Genomic DNA, 26470 nt, shown 5'->3' on the forward strand with positions numbered 1-26470 from the left:
GGGGAAGAAGAGGGCATGCTTTAACACTTATAAAAAAGCAAGTTTCATACACCTTGCACCCAGGAGAGAATTCCATGGCTTCAGAGCTGCTGGAGAAGAACTACTAGAGATCCAGTACAAAATCCAGAGCAAAACAATCCAAAGCGTATTGAGTAAAAAAAAAAATATTAATAAAGCACTGCTAGATACCAAGTTACACTTTATATCATGACAATTACACCACTGCCTCCGGCATTCCCTGGTAGCCAGCAGAGCCAGACTGCCTTCAGTAGAATCTCCATCGCAAGGCAAAATCTTAACAGACAATCAGTGCTTCTCCCAACTGAGCAACCTAGAAGCAAAGGCATGGAAAAGCATCTTACCGCCTGCTGACAACTCAGCCCAACGTTTCCCTTTTCGCCCCGTACTACTTTCATCAGGCAATGCAGGGTGCGACCCTTCCGATGCAGGCCTGAGCAGTGGTGTTCGATCTCCCCTCGGCAGCTGAGGATGATTTCTGGGCTCAGTGAAAAGTCTTCCATCAGCATGCGCCGGTAATCCAACATTTCACCCTGGCACTCGCTGCTCACTTGTCGACCTGCGCCAAGAGAAAACAACGTGATTTAGTATTAATGCTTAGCAGAGCCCTTCCTGACCTGTGCTACCATCGCATTGGAAGAACAGGGATGATGTCCACACTCTGGGCAACACCAGGTTGCAACAAGTCCTAGAGCAGACATGCTGGGGATTAAACCAGTTGTTATGGTAGGTACCAGCATTTAATTGAACCCGTAAAATAGTCAGTCTATGGATTCAATACATGAATTTGAAAAGAGGTATTCCTGAAAGATTAGGAGACTCTTGTTTTGGATTTCACATTCCAGGAGGTGCTTTTGAAGAACAGCTGAAAACGCTCAGTAGATCTGCAGTTCTGTGGTACAGGTCAGCTACTCCCTGTATGCTCAAAGGAAAGAGAAGTGACCTCTGGTAATTTACCAGCTTGATATGCAACTGGGGGAGGAATTTGTCTGACAGCAGGTTAAATATTATCTGAGGAAAAGGTTTTCTACAGCAACAGCACATACTTGCTCAGGAAACCAAAAAATCAGATTAGAATACGTTACCAAGAGTATATCCAGAGCGTGTAACAAACCAGCTGCAGTCGTATAGAAATCTAGCATTAATAAATGCTGAGATCTGCTACAAGCTTTCCTACAGTCCCATGTAGAATGGTTTTATTGAGTCAAAAGGAACATGTTGGCATTTTTGCTAGGCGCTCCCACAGCCCTCTGTCACAACCTACTCACACGTGTACAACGCCCTGCGCCACAGAGGTCCTACACACCAACAGGGGCTCCCGGGCACTGTAACAGAGACACGCAGAGGTGTGGGGAATAATTATTGCTCCTCCTGGGCTAGGCTTTGTGCACAAGCCACACGCTGCAGAACCTGTTCCACCACGAAAGTGGAAGTTATTAACTGAACAGCAGTTTTCTGCATGTAATTCAGGAAAGCACCTGCCCTACCACAGGCGGAAGGGAGGGAAAAAACCAACCTACAACTTTTTCCACAAACAGGACACACCATTGCCACATCAATCAGAAGCAAGGAGTCATTCAAACTCACGAATGCACAGATTGCTTATGGCCTTTCCCTCCTGCGCCAGGGGCACTGCAGCATGCAGCCCTGCTGCTGAATCAGAAACCACCCAACTGCATGTTGAGGGGAAAACCAAACAATACTCCAGTGCAGATCTAGAGGATATAACATGTCGTCTTACACATTACGGCAATTTCACAGAGAACCTCTAGCATGGTCCTGCTGCACAGGGCCTTCTAATGCCTTTTGGACAGCCACTGGTGCTAGGACATCTCCAGCCTACACTAACTTAAATGAACAAAAAGAATATTCTCACACTTACCTTCCTTCTATATAGGAAAAACTAGAGTTAGAGAAATTAAGCCAATTACCCAAGCTACTGAACTGCAAGGAAAGACCATTACTTACAAAAGACAGAGGACTGAGTATCCCTGGCTTTCCTTGAGTGATGATAAACAGGTTCTCTATTCTGTTTTAACCTAGTAGCATATTTAACACTTACTACATAAAGGAGCAAAAAAGCTGCTTGAATTCACAGTGAATAGAAGGATTTGCAATTACACACCATCGGTCCAAGTGGGATTTGCTATTTTGCATTTTAAACTTCTTGCCTCCGCCATAGGAGTCAGCATTAGAGGTTTACTCCGCTATTCTAACCTTCAAAATAAGTGATGAAAGCATTACAAAGAGGAAAATTGCCTCTGAACCAAAGTTCGGAAAAGGTTACCTGGAGAAGGGGACTGTAAATACATGTTAAACTTGAAGGTCCAAGAGAAACTTGAAATCAAGGTCCTATATCCTGATTCAACCCCACTTACCTCTGTGCACAGCAGACTCTAAGCACATCAACAAATAGGAAAGCCTGGCTTCCCGAGACCGGGGAAGGTTCTCCACGTTACAGCGGTACTTCTTCAGATCACTTTTACAGGACTTTGCCAGTGAGTAACTGACTTTGTAGTCTTGGGCAATGAGCTTCTGGCGGGTGGTCAGCGCATCACGACACTGCAGGAGACACATTGGGATGGTGGCAGAGAGCTAGAGCGGCTGCGAAGTTCTCAAGTTGTGTTTCAAAAGACAATTGATGCTTTAGAATTCATGCGTTTAAGCTGGACTGCAGTTAAATTTCATTTGTCTCATAGAAACCACACAGTTAATGCACGCCGAGGTCAACAGATCAAGGGTTTTAAAGGCAGCAGCTCTCCGCAGAGCACTTCTTAAAACTGCACATTCATCCAGCTTTTTGTGAAGAGCTATGCCTGAGAGCATGACTCATTCTCAGTAACTAGGATCAGTTGCTGACATTTATCCCAGCTGTGGTCCATGCTCACCCCATGCCCTCAAGAAACAACTTTTTGCAGTCGCATTTACAAAACAGTGTGTACTTTGGATTTGTTGTACAACGTGCCAAACAGATGAGAGCAGATAAAGCCATCTAACCATGGGAATTTCTAGCCATTCGCCACAACCGGTGAGGCTCAGGAGAACGCACTGTGGCCAAACCCAAACCCGGCAGCTGCAAGAACAACCCTCTAAGTTTCAGCCAAAAAAGGGCCTGTAAAAACCCTGCCGCGCTTTGTAGCTTTTGGTTTGAATTATACGAAAATTAAATCCAAGGGCAGCAGATCATTTACAAATAGCTCAGACCATTCTCAGCCCGTTCTCAGACCATTTGAAAGGAAGGAAAATTGTGCACGTGGTGGGTGGGGAGAACAGGGAGCAATCTCAGCACAAGGAACAGAGAAGCCCTATCACCCTCTCCCCTTCCGTACATCAGGTTTCTGACTTTCGCCCGCCTCTCCTTCCCATACCTACTCCAGGACCTGAAAAACATATATATTCCTGCCCCCTCCTTCAGGCTTCCCATCTCTGTGCCATGACTTGGACCTTGGGACTGGACAGACAAAGCTCGGGACACAGGGAGGTACAGGCTGGCAGATACCTCATCCTCCAAAGAAGGGAAGGTCAGGCACAGCCAGGGAGCCCAGCCCGGTGAGCAGTTTTGGATTACCCAAAGCAAGCCACCCACCAGGCAGCTATTGGCAGCTACATGTGTACGCAGCAGCTGATGCCATCAGCAAGGAGGGATTTTTTACTGGGTAACAGCTCCTACAGAGCTAGTGACTTTGCAAACGGTCCAACCTTGGCAGCCACAAGAGTGACAACTAGATTTTGTGTTCCTCCTGCTCTGCAAACTGCACCCTCAGAGCATCCACCCCTCTTCTCTCCCTACCAAGCCATCTGCTACGGCTTTGTCTGACCTCTCAGCATCTTATACTCCTATCTTAGACAGCTGACCATAGAAAAGGCCTCTCAAAAAACCCCACCGTCCCCGTTACCACCAAAACCAGGTTAAACAAAAATAGCAGTCCATTTCAGTACGTGCTTGTACAAAATGAAGCTTTGTTTCAAGCCCACAGGGATCACACTCTCAGTTTTGAATTTGTTAATTGGAACTAAGCTTTCAGATAGCTAATATATTTAAAGAAAAGGAAATGAGTCTGATCCCTCCAGGCCTCTGAATTGGACTCGTTCAGCAGAGCCTCTCCAAGGAGGGCTTTACAGATATCCATCTTTGTATCCTTTCAGACAGATGATATATTTCTGTATAATCCCCAACGCTATGACGCTGCTGCTGAAATCACTGAAGGCATCACCGCCTTCCCAAAACGCCTACACCAATGCAAACCTTTCAGGTCTGGCTTTCCAGAACAACTTTTTTTGTTGTTGAAAACAACATCTTCAGGAAAAATATCAGGAAAACACCAGTAACTGAGCTGTGCATCTTTTCCCACAGAATTTGCTGCTGAACTCATAGTAAGACACTCATAGCCCTGAAACCAGAAGCGAAATACACCCAGCTGCCTGTGCTGAGGCATTTGGGCATTTTTGTTTCTAATCTGTATGCTATGACAGCATTTACTCAAGGCTTACCACAGCATGGTGCGATTTCTACTTTAAACACTCAATCACAGTGCTACCACTCGAGCTCCACGGTTACCTTCCCAAATTACCCAGCCAAAAGCTTTGATTTATTTAAATCCTTAACTTTAAAGACTGTAACTTGAGCACAATTAATTCAAGCCATCAGCACGTAGCTGGAAACACAAACATATCAAAGTAAAAGCATCTGTTAAAGCAGTCGGTTATCCAGCCACATAGATGATGGATTTTCCTCAACGCTGGAAAAGAATAATGTAGCCTGGACTGATGAATGATCTGACGATTTCTGCATTAAGGATTTGTCTCACTAAGACAGATGCCTACCTTTTCACTCATTGATTCTTCAAACTTGTGATTGAAGAGGCACTTGTAGACTCGGCCTTCCCCAGCCTGAGTCTGTGAAACAAACCAGAAACATTTGCCATTAAAGATAAGACTTGTAATGCTTAACGAGCGGGATAAACTACACCTCAAGAGATTTATTTTTAAACCAGAAATATATTGAAGTTAGTATTTCAAATGACAGTGATAGCTTCTATACTACAAAAATCTTTGAAATTTTATTACATTAAAACATATCTGGTTGTGTTCCATCACCCTTTTAGTGAGAAGCCGCTCAGCTGATACAAGCTAATTGGGACTGAACAATGCAGCTTTCCAGCTCATCGCTCCAGGGGCGAGGAGTGCTGCGAGGAGAATCAGACCAGGCTAACCTTGTGCAACAGCTTACCCGCTGCCAAGGGAGCAGCCGCTTACCTTTGCTGCCTCCTCCCCATCACACCAGCTCTGATGCCCATTAAACCATTTATAGCAATTCAGTTCATTAACCCACTGGAAATAACGCTTGTTTGTTGGGTGAGTGAATTTAACACCAGATTTATTGCAAAGTGACAGCTGCAAGGTGTCTGTTTTCAGTATTGCACGATCTCACTCAGGTTCCACTCTACCGTTCCATTCCTCCTTCCAATGGGGTTTTGGGTTTTTTTAAAGGATTACTGTAGAAGAGAAGGCAAGAGGAAACTACTTACATTTTCACAAAATCGTTCTCTGTCATCTCGGCATGCAAAGTAGAGATGCCGGTCCAAGTGGAAGTCATCCGAAGAGAGTTCAGCTACACGAAGAATCGCTTTCTTACACTGATCAGAAACCTGAACTCGAGGATCAGTCTCTTCCGCCTCTTTTACCAGGCCTTTTTCCAGGCAAGCCACCACCTCTCCTTGCGAGTGGGCATCCTACGTGAGAAGGGCAAGACAAAAGCTGTAACCAACCACTTATGTTATCAAGTCATGTGTGATTCTGCATAAGCACCACACAAATTAAGCGACAAACTTTCTACACAAAGACTTCCAAAAGTTCAGCCTAAACTACATTTACATTCAGAGGAGGCAACAGTTGGTAGCTGTACCATCCACACACTTTATACATCACCATCCTGCTGATGGTCACCTTGAAATCCCCCCTCCAATGCTCTGGGTTTGTTTTAATGTCACTTAATGAGATTATCACTGCTTAGTCACACTGCTCAGAGCAGTTTACCAAAATGGCCAAGTTATCTTTAATCTGACATAGCTCTCTTCGCACCATGGCAACAGCAAGCAACAGCAGCACGTTAAGAACGTACTTGGAGGAGAGAAAAATCATAGTTCCTCCATGCTGAGATGAGCCTTCAAGTTTGGGTGGTGATAATCAGCGATGCCATAAAGACCACAAAGGAGTTTTGACCAATGTAGGCTTCTCAATGCTAATTCCTCCATTAAGAGAATTTAAAAAAAAAAAACAAAACAAAACAGCATTCAAGAGTAGATGAAGTCTCAGACAAAGCAGTTCTGGCCCAATACTGTACGCCCCGTCTTCAGGCTTGCAGGACAGTGAACAACTTTGGACTATGACCAGTGAGTGGCAATAAACATAGAGAGCCTGTGCTTTGTATGAAAGCCCGGAAAAGGCAGGACAAAGCTGATCGAAGTTCCATTTAGTTTCCTACATCCTTCTTAAGTGTTTCGAAAGGGAATTGTTCCCCCTTTACCTCTGTAGAAGGTCTCTTTCCTCTAAAAACAAGAGCTCTTCTGAAGCAGGTCTCTCAAGGCTTCTGCAAACTTGAGAGGTCCTCTCCTGTGAGGACCACCTTAAATTATGCCGCTCTGAGATATTGCTACTCAACTTCTATCAGATTATCTGCTGTGTACAAGGCATGAAGATTTGCACACATCTGAGTCACTCAACCTGGCATTTACCGTAACCATTTAGGAGCTCTCCCTTCAGCTCGCTCTGTCAAGTAGGTTCATCCATTGCTGCTGCGGCAGCATGAGTAAGAGAGCAGTCTCCATAAAACATGGCCATGGTCTATTCAAAGCCACGTAACTTCCAAACCTTTTTGTTCTGACATTGTCTCCTCGGGCAGGCAGCCTTTGATTCCTGTTCTAACTCTGCGACACTTGGAGCACAAGCAGAATTGGCCAACGACAAAATTGTAAACATAACCCAGAAGTTTAATCAGTTTAAAAGGGCTAAAAGTAGTTTTCCCCTTAAAAAAAGCCCACTACACATCCCAAAACTCCGTATTTTGGTTTGCACTTTTGAGTGGGAACTGGCCAACTCCACATACTGGCCAGATCTCAGCTTCTTCGAAGAAGTGTAATTATATATCAACAGTCCCTTCAGGGCTGAACCCAAAAGGGATCTGAGGAATACTGGTTAGTAGTACGCTCGCCACATTACTTAAAATTGTCATTTATCCATAACCACGCCAAACACAAACACGGTTCTGCAAATCCTCGTGGTCAGCCATAGGCAGTAATTACAACTGAGGAGCTGGCAAGGGGAAATGATTGAAAACAACCATTTTAAGCAGTTTTTTGCTCCAGCCTAGGTGAGGGTGCAGCTGGGAGCCAAGGCAGGCCAAGATTATTCTCAATCACCTGCAGCCTCCCCTCACGTCCAGCAAGGAGGGCACAAGACAAGCTCTTTCTGCTTGGAAAATCAGAAGTTTCCTGGTTTCTTGCAGCATGGGTCTAGATTCCTGGTCAGAGTCATACTATATGAAAGTAAACCTATTTTTAAGAGTCCAGTCAAAGTGGATTTCTATATGCTGGATGCTGATTGTTTACTGCTGCAGGGACGCAACATGAAATGACTAATTTACTGCATTGCTTCGCAAATGCAATTTTTACATTTGGGTAGATCATGCTGCAGCACTGCTGGCTCTGGTGCCCTGTATTAGAGCAATTTTAAAACACGTCAGACTTAACAGAAATAGAAACACAAGGGAACACAGCTGGCTCCAAAAAGATGCAGTCCTGCACTCCCCTCCTACCTCCAAGCATTTCCATGCCTTCTTGTGATGCTGTTAGTGTTCCTGTGCCCACTTGGCACTGTTTGGGAGATTTACTGACCTCATCTGAGGTTCGTTTTCAGGCAGATCAGGTCCCTGAGTGCTAGTACTGACGAATTAAGCCAGTTTAAGGAGGTCCTAACTCTTCATTTCTTCAAAAGTGCATGAAGGCAGCCATGCTACTGGCCAAACAGAGTATAGACGGAACTTTATGGATGTGGTTTAGAGAAATATCACTTCAAGCTTTAATTACAGGCTAACACGTACTGTATTTATGATTGTACATCTCTTATTGCAAAATGGATGGGAAAACAAGTGTGTATATTGCTGCACTCAACTGTCTTTTTCTAAAGCAGCCGGCAATCAGAAGTTTGACAAGCTCATCCTAAGGATGGCAGGACAGCTTTGACACGCATTTGTGGTACCAGCATCACTTCGTGCCTCTACACCACGCAGAGCCGCCTGTTACCACCTGCACTCCGTGTGCCACCAGTCCTGTGGGGCTACCTCAGCTTTGGAGGCAACAAAGTCGAGGGTCGGCATACCACAGCATGAGTTCTCCCAGTCTTGCTCCAGCACTGGTGCGTACAAGGGTATGAACACCTGCTGCAGCTCTGCTGTGGAATGAATCCCAACAAAGCTTTTCCTCTATCTATTACTATCCTTCCTTCCACCCTGTTGTTGGAAAAACCCCCACCTCAGAGTTGAAGGCCTCTAAAAGTTCACTCCACAAGCCAGGACTCCCCAAAATTGCTGCAGGGGCTGACAGAGTCTAGGTCTCATTTCTTCAGTGCAACACCCTGAAACACCAGAGATTAAATCTAGAAAACATACATGTTTCTTGGAATTGTCACCTCACCACCACTATCAATCTTAAGCAGAGAATTTTAACTGCAAGTTGTAAAGAGGTGTTAAACACACTAGATAATTATCTAGTCTGAAGTGCCTTGAAACTCTGCATAGTTTTATGAAAAGATACAGTTTAGATCCACAAAGGATACAAGCAGCTTTCCAATACCATCCTATGGCGCTTTGAGCCACAAAGAAATGGAGCTAAGTTCTAAATGTGTCCCAAAGCACAAAGCTTTGGGAGATTTTAATTCCGATGACTGAAATTTAAACTCCAGGCACATGGCTTTAGGCCACAACAGAATTAAAAACCTTGTCCTTACTATTCATTTTCCATCAGGGAATTCCCCCCGCCCCCAGTATAGTTCAGGCTTTGCAATTCTTGTTTATTCTTTTGACATTTTCAGAAGCTCCTGCAGAAAAAGACTTTTTCCATCTGAAACCTGACGTGTCTCAAGTTCGTGACTGTTTTAGGCTTGCAGAGAGAAGCTAGAAAAGTGAATGGATAAGACTATAAGAGTCAAGAGTAGAAAGGAGCAGCAGGTAGACAACATAACCTTGTCTTATCAGCACAGCACCTTGCGCTGAACAGCCGGAGCTGCCAGGCTATGGAAAACCACCCAGCTGATCTATGGGACATTCCAGTTCAGCACCCCACCTGGCTAAACCAGACACCAGGGTTATGGGGATGGCTCTTGGACTAGCTCATGCCCAGTACTCCAGCTGATAGTACACTGCTATAATACTACACTAAGTAAACACAGACCGAGCTGGATGTTACCATCTCTGCCCATTTAGACTCGCTTCCCCCCCCTCCCCGAGTCCCATACTTCTATGAAACTAGGGAAAGAGCAAGAGCAACTGTACTCAGAGCACTTAGAGGTGAAAAAAGCAAGAAAGCAATGGTCTCCTAATGTTTCTTTTTTTAGACATCTGAAAGAGACTATTATCTGCTGAAGTACTACAACAGATGTGTAACTGACACTTATGTAGCCTTCATTATGGCAAATAATCACCTCCAGTTCGGGCACCGTGGCTAAACCCAGCACCCAGGCAACTACACACTCACTGCCCACTAGTTTGATACAATTCTGGACATTACCAGCATCAGGAAAGCAGCTCGTTCTGGTAGGCAGCCCAAGAAAAGCCCCGTTGCAATTACCAATTTCAAATTAGATTCCTATCACATGAAGACAATGTCAGGGCACCAAATTCACTATAAAACACAACAGAAACTGGAAAAGTGACTGGAACTACTATTAAATATTTCTCCATTAACCAGAATTAAAAAAAAAAACAAAACACACAAACAACAAACCACCCCACCACTCCACAACAGAGGGGTATTACAAAACTTAATGCTTTCAAATGACACATCCACAGCCTTTCTGCTTTATACAGCAAAATGAAGCCTACTGCCAGGTTGAGATTTCCACGCTGAACTTTATTGCTCCTACAGAGCAGAAACACAACAAGAAATGTGGAAAAGAAAGCACAGGAAACACCACATCAGAAGCAAACAACCCAGCGGGAACAGAATTCAATTAGGAAGTAGAAAGCAAGCTAAAACAACAAAAAGGAAGTACAGAAAAGGAGAATGGTTAGCTAGCAGAGGGGCTTCAAGAAGCAATGTAATTCCAGAATACCTAGTGAAGCGCGTTTTACTGATAAAAAAGCCAGTTTATCCCAGTTACTGTGATGAAACTATCATGCTGCAATCTACTAGCTGCCTGACGTGGATGGAGTTAGTGGTCTTGCAGGGCTTATTTCCATATAAAAAGAGAGACAAATCTCTTCTCCCATCTTCCTCCTCAGCTGTCCAGGTCCTATTTATTAAATTCAGAGTTACATTCAGTCACACAAAAGGGTCATGACTGCTTCTCTACAGGCAACTCTCAGAAGCTACAGTATGGAAATAAAGCCTGAACCAGCATCTGATGGGAGTAAATTAGATGAGATTTCTCCAAAGCAGAAAAGGGCTAGAACAGAGCACCAACAAAAGAAATGCTTGCATAGCCATTTATAGCTGTTTCCATAGCAGTACAAAATACTTCAATTGCTCTAAGTGCCAAGGATGACAGCGTAACAAAAGAAACTGTATGACAGGCTGCGACGCTTTCACAAACCAAGGCAAAATATTCTGGGTTGGGTACCAAGAAAGCGAGGAATATGCATAAAGCGCACTAACTCCCATAAGAGGTTGGGTAGCGACTCGCTTTGCCGTCCCACGGAAACTTGGTGGCCCAAAGTTTGCGTTCGTTTCCCTCCCACAGATGCCTTGTGACCTTAGTGCCCCGGTCATCCTCGTCCTTCACCCATCCTACCTTCCGCAGCCCACACGGGGGGAGATGCACAGTCACGCACACAAGCCTGCAGCGCGGCTTTCATTTCTGCCACACCAGATTTGGCTCGTGAAATCCAGGCTACTGTACCCCTTCCGTGCTACCAGAACTATTTTAATTTCTTTTAATTCGATCAGGCCACAGGTAATGTGTAGATGTGACAGCCAGGACTCCTGTTACGACACTTCTGATTCTATACTGGTGGTTAAAAGCAATTTCTCATTTCATAAGGTCCTTCAGCCTGGGATTAGAAGCAAGCCTTTACCTTATGGAGAAAGCAAATTCCTCAGCTGCCACCAGTTTGAACCTGTGGTGCCTGCACATTCCTCCCACTTCCACAGTTGCTTTTGTTCTTGAAAGCAAGTCCTTATTTTTCTGCTTTCTGTTGTTCAGCTAAGTCTTCTGGAATACACTAGTACTTCAATTTAACACACCACGAATGGGAAGGCTGCTTACAGCAGTGAATATCTCAAACTAGGACCTTTCTTTTTTTTTTTTTTAAACCTAAGAAGTGTATATTTTTTGTTAAATCTTTTTACCTTCTCAGTAATAGCCAATTTAAGAGACTAATTCTTAAGAACGTAAGAGCTATAATTTTAAAGAGCACTGTAAAAAGATGATATAATTTTAACTTTATCCCTAAACATAAAAAATTACCATAAAGGCAGCCATTCATTCCTGCAGCACGACATAATTGCTGCCTGCATTGGCTACGCTGAAGTAGGAAGGAAGAGACAGAGCCTTCAAAAGAGCCCCATATCTAGTCACTGCAAACTTCTTTGTGCCAAGCTCCGCTTAAGTCTCATGTGGCAAGAGAAAACCGATTTATTTAGTAAAAGCAGTAGAGTATTAGTCTGTACTACTAAAAATATGACATTAGGTACTACTACGTGCCCTTCACACGTTTTCAAGTGGGCAGGAGAAAGGGGAAGCGAACAGATAAAAGCTCTTGATCCAGTCTATCAACCACAGCCTGCGAAAGCAGAAAGGGTTATCGCACCATGATAACCTTCCTGCGTCAGACCCCACCAGACTCTGAAATAATCCTGGCAATAGGTCTGCTTAAACGCATTGTTTGGATTCAGCGTATCGAGTCGAGCCTGACAAGAGCGTGATGAAAAAGACAACTCCCTACCAGCTCACCTGCGGTGCGGTAAGGGAAGGAAAGACAAATGGAAGTCATCTCTGTGAACAGCAGTCCCTCAGAGAGGAACAAATACATATTTATTACAAAGGAACTATATGGAATCAGGACATCACCCTTTTCAGAGATATTAGATATGCTGTGTGTTCTCTCAGTTGCAAGTAAGGCAATAGTACTGTTGCAGAGTCTCCACATAAGTTTCTTTAAGTGAATGACTTTTACAAGCCTATCGACAATCTCCATGTTCTCTGAATACCTTTTCTCCAGGTCGAATGCTGCCACATTTCAGGAGATTGATGTCAGCCTTGCAGTCATCCATGAAGCCACAGATCAACCGATAATCGCTGAAGATAATGGCTGTCATTTTAGTGATGTACTGATGGCACTGGTATTCAGTGATGTTGCCTCTGTGATCCACCAAACATGACACCAAGAAGCCTTTACCAACTGGTTCATCGGCACACTCCTTGATCTGTTTAAAAAAAAAAAATAGAATAAAAATACAGTGGCTGCAGCTACTGAATTTAACCTTCTTAAAAAAAAAAAAATCCTCGAAAAAACTTGCATCTGTAGCTTCAAAATCTGCTGGCAAAGAAACCCTCTAGGCTTTAGTTTGATTTTCAGTAAGTCCGAATACTTGAAAATATTTCAGAAATGAGAAATACCTCATGTGTGCCAGTATCTGAAGAAAGCAAACGCAGCGACCTTGAGGATTATAAACCCTCCTGCTCAATAATCATCTTTCATAATAATCACGTTGAACCCCTGCAATCAAGTGGATTTGTAGGAAAAATGCTAGTTTGACAAACCTTTATTTAGAAAACTGAGCGTATTACTGCATCACTAAATCATACTTGGACCCCCCATTAGCCACCTGACCTCGTACAATATAACATTTTGGCTAGGAGTGAGACTGATTCAAAAGGCAACACAATATTTATTGAACTGTTTATAACTTGCTGGAAGCTGAAAATTACTTAGAGGAAAATCCTCAAATTCATTTTTATCAGGCTGTTATGGGAACTGATTGTTGGTACTAAACCATTTTACCCAGTGGTCTAAAAAAAATAATAATAAAAAATCATGGCTAACAAAAGCTGAAAGCTGTGCAGGGACTGGAAAAGCAGTGTACAGGAGCAGACAGGTCCCCAGTATAAATCACAGCCTGCGCTGCTCAGGGAAGCAGACAGTGAGGCCACAAGCGTCACCTTTGGAAGTAAAAGATGCAGGCAGTTTTGACAGTGGAAGGGGAAAACACAGTTGCTTATCAGTTAAGGATGCTCCCTAAGGAATACTGTGATAGGAGCAGTGCAATGCCTTGCTCCAAGGAGTACCAAGATTACACAGGCTCTTTTTAACCCTGGGAAGCCCGTGTTGAAATACTTGGCTGGTTCCGGGCGTCCCCAGTTCAGGAGTATGCTGAGAACCATGGCCGCAATGCCGCAGAAAGCACGCGTGACAGCCAGACCCTGAAGTTCAGTAGTGACAGTTTTTCAAGCAATAGATACATGGGTTGAGTTGATGACATCAAAGATTTGTTCCTGTACACATACTGAAGGGCTCATCAATCTAAAGGGAGATCCACGGCCATCAATAATCCAGGCAGGTTCCAATACCAAGCAAGGGCAGTGCTAAGGGAACAGACTGGGAACCATCTTACCAGTTCTCAAATAAATTGAAATCTTTATACTGGAAATCGTAAAATATGAAGAGGTATCTCCAGAAAGATATATTTTAATTCAAACAAGAATTAACTCGGGGCATGCTGCGACAGACTCACGCAGGTCAGACTAGACAAATAAAACAGACCTCTCTGCCTCAGCTTATGAGGCCATTACTTTCTATATAACAAATAAAACACAGTATTTTAAACACCATTATTTGAAGGCAGACGTAGGCTGGTAGAACATTTTGTATTTATTCTATATAGCTATTAGAGAAGCATAGTTACTAAGGTCAACGTAATTGTTATAGATAAGGCATAAAATACATTTTGAAGTGAAAACACATATGATTCATTGCAGGGTGAAAGGGAGAGAGTTGAGCAAGCTTTCTCCGAAAAACTGCGTCTTGGGTTTGGTCCTACTTCAGGCACCGCCAGCCAAACCAGCACACAACGGCCTACATGCTGGTTTTGGAAGAGCCCGGCTTTGACAACAGCCCCAGGGCTCCATGGCCTGAGCCTCTGAAGTGCGTAAAAGACCAAGTGATCACGTTATTGCCTGGCCACTTCTGAAGCAAACAGTGTTACCTGGTAGCCAGCTATAAAACCAGATTAAAACTATTGCCAGAACTTATAAAAATCATAACAGCCAAGAAAAAAAACAAAATCCAAATCTGTGTTTAGCTGATAAAATCAAAGGGACACTTTTTAGAACATACCCAGCTGGGTCAGTCACCAATTCCCAAATGAATTCTGCTAAAAAATACTCTTCTAGTTGTATTTTAATAGAAAGCAATACGTAAATCAGAGCTCAGCCACCCAGCAAGAAAACACCCACCTGTCAATGGGAATTAAAGCAAAATATTAATAAACTAATACTATATGTTAGCAGTACATGCCCACTACATAGTTAGTTCTAAAGAGTGTTGTAGAAATACCTTTAAAAATTAGCAGAGTGGTTTATGCACCTGCCTCAGTATTAAATATCAGAAGATCAAACACATGAGATTATTGTTCTTTATCCAACTTTTTTTTTTCTTTAAGTTGAAACCACTCATCAAGTGGCAAAATATCAGCAGTTCACGTCATCATTCACCACAGTTATAAGAGGAATGGTGGTGGTTAATATACAGCTAAAATTCTATATACTCTTCCCACTGCTTTTAGACATCTCATATCCCAGATTTAGAGGGCATCATTTACAAGAATGCCAGACTGTCACTCTATAAAAATGCTAATTAAACAGACTATTAAAAGAGCATTTTCAAGAATCACAGGATTGCCCAGGTTGGAAGGGACCTTTCAAATCATCGAGTCCAACCATCAACCTAACTTTGACAAAACCCATCACTAACCCATATCGCTAAGCACCACGTCTGCCCAGCTTTTAAAAACCTCCAGGGATGGCGCCTCAACCCCTTCCCTGGGCAGCCTGTTCCAATGCTTAATAACACTTTCAGTGTAAAAATTTTTCCTAATATCCATCCTAAACCTCCCTTGGTGCAACTTGAGGCTGTTTCCTCTTGTCCTATCGCCTGTTCCTTGGGAGAAGGGATTGACCCCCCCTTGCTCCCAAACTCCAAACACAAGGTAACCCCTTGATGCAACCTATTTTCCTTCCACTGTTTCATCTTCCAGCCTTCTTGTATTAAGTATTTTCTTCATCTCTCCTTACACTAAATAATGGTTTCCCACTAATGCTATTCTTACCACAACTCAGCTGGTGCCAAGCAGGAGAAGCGGAACCCTATCAGGCCACGAAGAAAAAACAATCCATTACCCTTCGACTACACAACTAATTCCCAAACATTTGGAGCCAGGCTGCTGGTGACACCCTCAGTTTCTTAGACCTTTGTGCATTACTCTCAAATGAAAGCTTTGTAAAGAATGGGGAACCACGTAGGCGATTCCATCAAAGCTTGGGGAACCACTCATCTTAAACCTGCTGTGAGCACTGACATATTCCTCTTGTCTAATAAGCAAGTCTGCACCACTGAAAGCTAGACCCATGGAAAATAAAACTCCCAACATGAACTGGGGTCAGAGAGACAATCTGCTAGTCATGCAACTGATTGTCTTTCAAGAAAACTTAATTTAGAAGCCACAACGGGGCCATCATCTAGAGCAAACTATTTTTTTTAAAAAAAAACAAGTTTACGGGTAGGTGAAGTTATTCTGGTGGATATACAAATGATGTTTTTCAGAGCATGTTTTCATGACTGAATTAAGCCAGAGGAAGTTCCTAACAGAAAGTCCTTGGAGTAATTAGACTTTGAGCCTCGAAGAAGAAAAAAAGTTGATTAATCATCTGATGTCTATGCGCTTATCCTCTCTGCTAGCAAGGCACAATCCAAAGCCAGCCTCGTGCTGACTTTGGTGGAAGCCTTGGCTACACCAACACTGCTACAATTGTCCAAGCCTTGATAAAGAGGGGACAAATCCAATCCACAAGAGACTTCTGATAAAAGGCCAGGTAAGAGCTGATGGGTTGTTAGTTTATCATTTCTGTCCCCGGCCTCTTTGCCTGGCACCACTAAGGTAACCAGCTTGTACCCAGCATGTAAGACTAGAACTTCCTCAAACCCAAAATATTATTTGCACATTAATTCACCAACACAAAGAAGTGAAAAATCCTTAGTGCCACAATAGCAGCCATGCCTTTCTCCTGGCTTACCTCTGCAATGGTGGACTTGCAGACTTCTCTGGCCACGGATTCAAATTTTGGATCTGTAGTCAGGTTCAGTTTGTAGTTCCACAAGAGCTGTAGAGAGAGCATTTGTAGAAAAGGGGGTTTAAGAGCCTCCCAGGGAGGATGACTAATATTTTGCTTCAGAAAAGAATGAAATACCATTTATTCCCAATCTGTATCATCACTTTCTACAGCGCAACAATCAAGGCAAAGTCTCCCTGACAACAACTTTTTGTCCCTTCATTTCTGCAATGACTTCCATGCAAATTCAGACTGTTAAAAGTCTCTCCGCAAGGTCATGAGCTGACTCATTAAAAGCAAGTACGAAATTGTCTTCATTAGATATAACCAAAAGGATAAACCAATGAAAGCTGTAACTTGCTGCCTGCTGCATATTTAGCAACGTCTTTACCCCGCCACACCTCTGTGCCATGGCTTGTCCACCTCATGCAAATGATTAACAAAAATGAAGTCCTCAATATGAGCAGATTTCATGCTGAAAAGCTAATAGAAACCTAGCAAAAAAAAAAAAAAAGGAAGAGGACAATGCAGCTGGTCCCTTATTCACTTCAAGTCACACTCTGCAGATATATACACATCCCAGATGTCCTCCTCAGGCACCACGAAGTAAAAATACAGTGTAAGATAGCAAAACCCCAGCAAATTAATAGCTGAGATGTTGCCCAAGAAAAGCTCTATTACTTACTCTGTTTTTCTCTAGGAACTTAGGTTGCATTTAAACTTTTTTCATTAATGTAAAGATTAAATAGTTTTAGAAATTAATTTCAAATACTCTGCCTTTGTGACAAAATCAAATCAATATAGAAAAAGATAGACCGTTTGGCCGAACTTTATTTTGAAGTTTCAATTTTCACAAAACGCTAAGAAAACACATGCACAAGGAAAGCAGTTTTACGTCATCCCCAAGAGGGTGGAAGCACGCACAGAGAACTAGAAACAGAATCAGCACAGCTGCACTGCCTTCCACACCTCATATCACGGAGTTGTGAACAGTTAAACAAAGGAGATGGTGGGATCCTACAGGATTTCAGAGGGAGTAAGATGTTGGAAATATACAGGTTTAATAGAAAAAAAGTGAATAAAGAGGGAACCTGTCCTTGCAGGGTGCTGTAGACCTCTCCCAGCCAGGACAGGAAGGACAAGAATGAGGGCCAAGAGCATAAGAATACACCTCTGCATTTGTAATCTCAAAATTTGGAGTTTCAAAGTGAGATGCCCTCCAAAGGAACCTTCCCACAGTCAGAAGGAAGGTTAAACTTGCAGTTTAAAACCCCAGATTCTAGTGCTAGGGAATATTTTCCCAGGAGATAAGCTGTTGTGTTACCAAAGACCGCAGTGAGAGCCAAAGATGACATCTGGACATGAGGCATCTCTCTGCGGTCCAGCTTTTGATCACTCCCCTTCAATTTCTGCCTGGCCAAATGAGACTTTGCCCACACTTCCGATTCCTGAATGGCTTCTAGAATCCACAGCAGCCAGATTATCTGCCTTCTGGCAGAGACACTGTCATTTAATCCAGCAGAGGAAAGGTCCAACTTTGATTTCTAGAATTCTCAATTCCTTCTTCATTCAGGTGATTGCTGTTGGCACAATTAAATGTCAGGTAGATACATTTTAATTACTGAAGTTTTCTCTTTTTCAAAAAAAGAAGAGACTTAAACAGAAACATGATGTGCCCTTCATCTGATCCAACCTTGCATGACGGAGAATTACAGCTGCCATGAAGTTAGGCAGCGCAGTGCTAAAAGGTTAATTTATAAACACAGTTGGAAATTACTAGTTGTACAGCATGGCTGGGTTTCATTTCTGGAATATATCTTCCAATAACAAACCAAAATACAGCTTCTCAAGCATCTGAAACCAAGAGGCACACGCTTGTCTGTGTCCAGGGCTAACCAAACAATTAAGGATCTTGATAAGGCATGCAAGTGAGAAAAGCCAAAGGAAACCTAATACCAACATTAGCTCTGATGATTTTTTTTTTTTTTTTAAGAGTCTCGGGATTTGACGAGTCAGCCTGACAGCCTGAAAACTGGCTAACAGTTTGCTCACTGTTAAACACAGTGCTGAGAGGAAATCTGTTCTAAAACCAGCCAAGTGGTTCAAACTGCCTCTAAATATCACACCCCCACAGCATCTTCCAAACGAGTCTAAGAATTTAGCAGCTGTGAAAGTAATACAGAAGGCTCCAGCAGCTGAAATTAAGAGTTTAAATTCAGTACTGCTCACATCTTTCCCAAAAGGAGCACATCACATTGATCCCAGTAACTCACGGGAACCACCCCCCAGCTATAAAATAGGAAAGATGTCTGCTGTCCTCCTCTGATACAGAAGTACAGTTTATAAAGCTCTTAGATATGTTCCACTACGAAGTCTCCAGTAAGACCACAGTGGCTAAACTGGGTTAAAGAAGTCGCCTTGTGTACTTCTTCCACAGGCCAGCACGGAAATCCAAACGTGTCCTGATTAATGCCTTTTGCAAACTAACAAACTGTGCAAAATACCTAAGGCTGATAAGGAATCCAAGCTGCAGATGCCCCAGCTAGAGACTGAATAAAACAAAGCAGTACTTACGTGATTGCAGTCTGAAGAGATTTCGTTATCTGGCTGAAAAGAGAAAAAAGGAGCATCAGTTCACTGCTGATGTGGTGTATTTCACATACAGAAGAGTCAAAACTTATAGAAACTAACATACTGTCAACTCATTTTCATTGTAAGAAACAGTCTGACATAAGCAATTGGAAATTTTAAAACCCACATAGTAAGAGCGATGATACCCAAGTAACAAAAAGATCAAAATAACAGGTACTTTTGACACGCCGCTGTCTTAACTCTACAGAAGATAAGTGGCACAAGAGTAGCAGCATTTATGTAGATGCTGCAAAAACGTTAACGAATGTGCTTGTGTTTGGCCCAGTTGCCCAAACTAAGAAGGCAAAAAAGCATCTGTGGGAAAACAAAGATTTGGCAGTAAAGTTTTAATGAAAAATAACTTTCATGCTTGCACAAAGGAGAGAGCTAGGACTCGCTTCCCTCCCCGATCAAAGTGTTTGTATTCCCCTTTTGAGAAGCAATGTCTTTTCTTTCAGCTGGACATGAAGGGACTGCTCCAAAGCAGCCCTGAGATTCGCACTTTCAACCACAAGAAGCCAGTAACATCCAATATCCGCACATCATTTCAAAATATTCGCTATGTTCTTTATTTTCTAGTAAGGAAGGTACTGCTGTGTCCTCATGACAACCCAACCGCCAAGTCCTAACGTGCGGCCTCCACCAGCCCAGCGAGCATGTTGGGAGAGAAACGCCCACGCTCCACAGGGAGCTGCTTTCGGAAGAACTCGGGCTGCAAGCCATCCTATCCTCCCTCCAGCCGAGTAGCTCTCATAACCGAGAACTCCTGGAAAAAAAAGTTAATCATACAAATCCGTATCTCATCGCCATAGCAAACAAGCACAATCGCAGGACAAAAATCACCCGCCCATCGTGCCCACAGAAAAATCAACCCTGACTCACAAAGTCTCCACTTCCACTGATATTGAAGATGCCAGACACGTTCAAAGAGCCACAGGCACTCAAAATCACTAAAGCTTAAACACACCATTGACACTAACACATTAGACCTCAGATATATGACATAAGAGAAGTAGCATTTCATCAGTTTTGGAAGGAAAAAAAAAAGTTTTTCAGAGCACACATGTGCTGCTGCACGATGTGTTACGCCAACGCACATGCCATTGCTGCTTTCAAAAGCACAAACACAAGTTTATGGGGAAAAAGAGAGCATGGGAAATGTTTCCAAGTCCTTAATTACAGCCATTATTAACTAAGAGCTTTTATTTTGTATAGCGGGAAGTGGCAGAAATTACCTCTCCGCTTAGAACATAAAAACCAAAATGGTACCTGAAGGATTACAGTAATTAATTGCAGTTTGGTCAGACTGCCACCATCTAAAACCATACCTCCCGAAGTAATCATCAATTTGAACATTAGGATACCAACTATTTTTTTTAAAGGCTATGAGAAGTCTGCTTCTTATCCTCATACTGCAGAATTGATTTTCACAACTGAAAACTAAGATGACATCCAAATTACACTACTTTAAAGCAGCCTCTAAGACCAACACTACCATGGCTTCCAAAGCAGTTTTTCCTTACTTTTAGGCACCCATCCTAATCATCTGGCACCAGACGGAGGTATTAGACTGAGCTAATTTCAAAAGCTGAGCGTCAGAATGCCCTCCACTGAAGTTGTTGTCTCAGTCTGAGTCAAGGATAGTTTATAAAAATATATAGGCTAGCACTGTAGTTCTCCTCCAGAGGACAGGACTTACTAACGCATCTGCAAGCAGAAGAATCTGAAAGGGCCAGAAAGCACTCTCCCAAAACCCTTCTTTTGGTTGCTTCAGGAACCTTTGTTTCAGATCCACCAAAGATTAAGGCTCAGTCTTTCTGAGAAGATGAGCCCAAGAAGGTAAGAGACTGGTTCTCACTGACTTGGGAAGCTTGAACAAGCTTTTCTTGAACCACACAACATTAAAATACTGCACTTTGAAACACCAGCCTTCCCTGGGCTCTGTGGCAAACCTCAGTGCTGAGAAATCAAGCCTTATTCTTCTGAGAAGAGTAATGGAAGTTAAATGGGATGTTAACTAAGCTTTAGTACTGCATACATTCGCAGTTCAGTACTTAAATATGCAAAAGCATAACATCTAGCCAATAAACCTTCACACACGGAACAAGATGACCACCTGCTAGCTAAAATCTGTGATCCTTCTTCCCTCTCACCATTGTAAGTGTAGGAGAGGTGGGTTCAGTGGCAATATTGACCCGCTTCTCCCAATTTCAGTGAAGCAAAAGGAGAAAAATAACCCTTTTTTTTAAATCTTCTGTCTGAAGGGCTGATTTTGAGGAAGGGGAAGAAAAATCTCCCCAGCACAGCCTCCACCAGTTCTGCCTGCCTTAGGCGACAGCCTGTGGCCCTCCCTCCGCTACATCCACCCAAGAAACCTTCCCAACAAGAACAGTTGCAGAACAATATCCTTGTGCAGTAAGAGTCAGGAAAAAAGGTAAGTTTCAAATTACCACTAAGAGAAGCTGAGGAGCAAGAAAAGCTGCATTGTGTCATTCCCATGTGGCGAGCCTGAGGAACAGGGATGCTCAGAGGGCCCCCCAGGGCAGGAGGAAGGAGAGCAGCCCAGCACCGCCTACTAGTCCAGGCATTTTAGGAGAGGAAGCTGATGGCAAGGACGTTCCACTGATTAGCGAGGAGAAGGACTTTTCTTACAGCTCCTAATTGAAGGATTAAAACCAGACTTTACTGAAAGTACATGTGCCTCTGGGCTCACAGAAGCTTTCTGATATTTAGCAGCTTCGGTGGGAATATATTGCCTCCCTTTGCACTTCTCTAAAAAGCTCTCCAAACTCCTTCACACACTAACACTCACATTCCAGAGTATGAGCACCACTTCCTACCTCCCAGGAAAAGCAGCATTTAGCACAAGTACCAGCTATAAGAAAAGTTGAACAGAAAAAGCATTTCCTTCCATTCAACCACGTACAACAGGCACAAATCATACCGCATTAGTATTGTGAATGCTACAAAGATATTCAAAGGTTTGTATGAAGTCATATCACCACCAGACTATGAGGTCATCAACACCAGATCTCAACTCACTGAAACAAGCCATGACAGCCATCCCTTTCTAAATCTCTCTGCTTCAGCAGTGGTATAAAGTAGGTCAAAACTATACAGCAAATGAACAACCCACCACCGCAACCCAGGCCCAAGGAGGCACAAGGCATTGGCGTTCTATCTTCAGAAATGGACCATCATCATGCTGATTCCCAGCAATACTTATCTAGTCGTAGCCACATCATGAACCAGTTTTATGTATCACTATCTAGTGAAGAGCACAGTGCCTGGAGCGCAGTTAATGTCACCCCCACAGCTTGAGTCAGAGCCCCTTTCAGCTGTGTATACAAACCAAACTGTTTTATTCCATCACAGCCTGAAAAAAAAAATAATTCACACCACTGGATTTTGAAAAGCAAGGTAAGAATCCTAATCAGCTACTGTGGATGAAACTCAAGGTCTTGGGAGAACTCTCTGCAGAGATTATTTTAATCACCAGCAGCTTCTTGACCTTCCTTTCCTTTGCTCCCTTGCAAATGGCATGCAAATATGAGAGTCTGAAGTCAACCGCACAAATGCCTTTGTTCCCAGATTTTAACCCCTCCTTAGAGCAGAACAGGGGATGACAGCAGACGTTTCCACTATTCTTTTACAGCAAGAGTAGCTGCGCACTTGCTAAGAAGTAAGGACTACGCATCTCCCACATACTAACTATGGATAATCTTCAGGCATTGAAGACAACCGACTTTGGACCCGCTCAAGCAAAAACCACCCAGAACCAGCATGGAGCAAACCAGCAACATAAAAAGGCAACTGGCTTGCGGATGGGAGGAACCCAGTAGATGTTATCTCCCTAAAATCAGGAATGGATCTCAAAAAGATCAAACAAGTCAATTAAGAAAGGATGTTAATTAAAGCAACTACCTTCCTATGAAAGAGGGTAGGCAGAAGTTCAGCCAGACTGTGGGTGTTCCCCAGTTTATTGGGCTGTCCCACGTACGATACACTACAGAGCACGATGCATGCGGATTCACAGTACAGGCAGCTCATGGATCCCAGCCACCACGGCAAAGTTTTCCACTCTCAGCTAAACAAAACACATTTATCACCAATATCTGTAGAGAAACAGCAGAGCAGGTCTGCTGACCCAGGAGCTTCTAATGAGGAGGCTACCAAGCTGATAAAGGGAAAACTGACTCTTAGCTGTGTCCTTCCACAGATAACTGCAATCCCTCTGCACCGAACACACCCAGCCGGGACAGCAAACTCACAATAAAAGCACTTCAATCTGCAGCTACCAAGCTAGACTTAGGACGCCAGAAAACAGCAGAGGCTAGATGCAAGGTAGAGATCAAGGAGAGATCTGGAGGAGCCATGCTCCTGCAAACCCGATCCCTTCCCAAGGCAACCACGAGAAACGATGCTGCAGAAGAATCTGTGGAAAAAAGAGCAGACACAGTAGTCTAGGCAAGAAGCAACACAGCTTTTGTAAAAGAAGAAAAACCACACGCGACACAACCAGCCATGCTTCAAACCTACTGAAACATCCCGGAGTTCTGTGCCAACGAGCATATGGCTACAGTAAACCATCCTCACACATCCTGTAATCCTAAAGGAGTCATGTGTGATTAAAAAAAAAAGTTAAAACCAGTGATAATTTAAGTTCAAAACAGATGAGAAGATTTCGTAATTTAATTACATGTTTAGTGAACAATAAAAGTTAAACTTGTTAAACTGAGCTTGAAATACTCTAATGCCAGTGAACTGTTAGTAGTAAAAACAAACCCAGCGTTGTCATGTCAGCAAAAAAATCTCCATGCTTATCATTCATGCTTTGAAAAAAGCCAGTCTGAAGCATGGTACTGTGCAGATATCATGTGCCAAAGTTATCAAGCTCCTAGCTTCCATATGCTTTGCTTATTTCACACAAATATTTTTTTTCCTCACTTACAGAGAGCCAAAGTCTGCAATGCTACAAATCATTTGACCAAATAATTATTTCCACATTGGTTAGGCACTCCTAGTTTATGCAAGCTTAATAACTCCAGTTATACACAAACACCCAACAACCGCCTCCAAAACACACACAGAACTTTGTGTACAAAAGTCAAATTCTCCTGACCAGCAGCAATTTCTTTAGCCACCCCACACACACAAAGCACAAGTAGCAAATCACCCCAAACACCAAATTCTGCAACTGTTTTAAGCAAATTGCAGATTCCACAAACTTTTCCACCTATGCTAACATATTATATCCTCCATGGGTATGAAACCATTAAGACCATTCAGAAAGGGTATCACAAAGCAAAAATCAAAAAACCCGAGCACAACACATTGTGTGTCCCTTGGGCCCCGCAGCCAAAGAAAAAGCAGCCAAGGATGACTCTGGCCTTCTCCACCCACACTTTGAGGATCCAGTGTCTTTACTATCTGCTTCAAACACCAAGAAAGTTCAGCAAGTCTTACCCTTTCCTATGTAGCTTTGATAAGAAGTCAATGGAATTTTACAAGTTGGCATGTTTTGCTTTTTTCACAGTTGCTTGACACTAAAAAAAAAAAAAGTCTTCAGCAGACCGCACACCCTTCCTCTGCAGCAGAGATTTCTCCCGCTGCAAATACCATAGGCAGTAAACCGCCAGAAAATGCTCAAGTTTTAATTCGCATGCATCAAAAGCGACCACAGATGACGGTGCAATTAAAGAGAACACACCGATTCCATTCACCTAACAAATCAAACCTCTCTGCTGGTTATTTCTTACCAGCAGATGCTGTGCAAAGCTGCAAGGCTGGTGCTTGGATGCCTGGGGCCGCAGAGCTGCTCCATGCGAAACAGCCCGAAACAGCCCTCTTGGCACAAGCTACTCCGGTCCCAGCTGCTTCTGTCTCCCCCCATGGGGGACTCTCAAGCCCTTAAGCCCTCTTAGCTGGGACCTTTCTCATTGCAATGCTGATCCACACATCACAGCATGTTCTAACACTCAGCACGATCAAAGCAAACTCGTCCCAGATGTTTGTTTGTTCTTCCCTTAGTCCCCTCTCGTCCTCCTCTTAGAGGCTTTTCCAGCCAGACCTGATGCTTTGTGGAGCAAGACAGACCCTGAAATTACGCGTTTGCCGCAGAAGTTTGGCAGTGCTGCTACCAGAGCTAATGTTTCCCATAATGCTCCTCCACAACACAGCTCCACTACTAAGTACAGCGCCGACACCGAGCTGCAGATCCAGCCAGGAGGCTTCAGGATTTGCTCCTGGAAAGCTCTCTCACAACTCTGGCAAAAAAACCTTAAAAGACCAAAAGGCATGCAAGGACGCTGGCAGTGTCACAAAGGAGGAGGAAAGGAGAAGCAGAGCTGTTAGAAGAGTAAGGTGAAACCACAGAAGACTGCTTAACCCACTTGATACCCCACCGACCCAGGTGGTGGGGAGCCTGACATCTTCCTCACCCTTGCCACTGCCTCCAGCGCACCAACAGAGTCCAAAACTCAGCAAATAACAGGAGAGTGCTTTGTCATTTTAGAGTTTTCTGCCAGGCTAATACAAATGGACTTCCGGAGGAGTCCCACCAGCACTGCTGGGGAAGCACAGCAGCAACTCCACCTGCAGCATCAGCCAGCCCATATGTCTATTTAATCTATGCTGAGGCTATCTTCCTGGATGACTCTCTGCCTTAAACGCAACCAGAAACATCCCAGAATAACTGAAGAGTATTCCAGTAGAGGGGTAAAATCAACAGCATGGGTTGCGGCAGTACTGCAGTGTCTGCTGGGGGATCCAGAGGAGAAACAAGCGAAGAATAGAGAAAAGAGGCCCCAGCAAACCATTCCAGTGCAACAGCTAGTAAAAAGCCATTATTAAATACGGTAATCATCTCTTAGTATGTCAAATTTCATCACTTATTCTCAATAAAGAGACTTCACATCTTTTGACTGTACATACTCTACAGCGCTGCAGGTTGAGCTTAACTTGACAGAAAGCTTCCAAAATGCCACCAAGAGTGTACAAGCAAGCTTTAGTTTTACACAAAATAAAAGGTTGTTGTACATGGTGCGGCAGAGCCCCTGGCTCCCAAGAGGAGCATGTTGCCCTAAACATACTCTGCTCCTCAGAGAATAACATTTTGGAGGCACGCAGCCTGCAACTAGAGAAATCCTTTCTAAATTAGCTTTGTACAGAAGCTAAGAAAGAAGTTCGTACCCAAAGCCCCGTGTCCCAAGGCACAGGAGAAGCGCAGCACTTAAGTGCAGGTTTCAGAGCAAACTCTGCTTACTCATCTCTCCGCTCCCAC

The 26470-nt window shown here is 43.4% G+C and overlaps 1 protein-coding gene across 1 annotated transcript in view; it reads right to left on the reverse strand.

Annotated features, from left to right (window-relative positions):
- Window positions 1–26470, reverse strand: part of GLG1 (golgi glycoprotein 1) — an 88056-nt gene that overhangs the window by 29389 nt on the left and 32197 nt on the right. Inside the window, exons 2-8 of the mRNA XM_063334174.1 lie at window positions 19132–19164; window positions 16522–16608; window positions 12441–12656; window positions 5547–5750; window positions 4843–4914; window positions 2397–2580; window positions 363–577 (exon numbers count right to left, since the gene is read on the reverse strand). Coding sequence (XP_063190244.1) covers window positions 363–577; window positions 2397–2580; window positions 4843–4914; window positions 5547–5750; window positions 12441–12656; window positions 16522–16608; window positions 19132–19164 — 1011 coding nt within the window. The remainder of the gene's footprint in view (window positions 1–362; window positions 578–2396; window positions 2581–4842; window positions 4915–5546; window positions 5751–12440; window positions 12657–16521; window positions 16609–19131; window positions 19165–26470) is intronic.

Source organism: Chroicocephalus ridibundus, chromosome 4, assembly GCF_963924245.1.
Source record: "Chroicocephalus ridibundus chromosome 4, bChrRid1.1, whole genome shotgun sequence".
Classification (NCBI taxonomy): domain Eukaryota; kingdom Metazoa; phylum Chordata; class Aves; order Charadriiformes; family Laridae; genus Chroicocephalus; species Chroicocephalus ridibundus.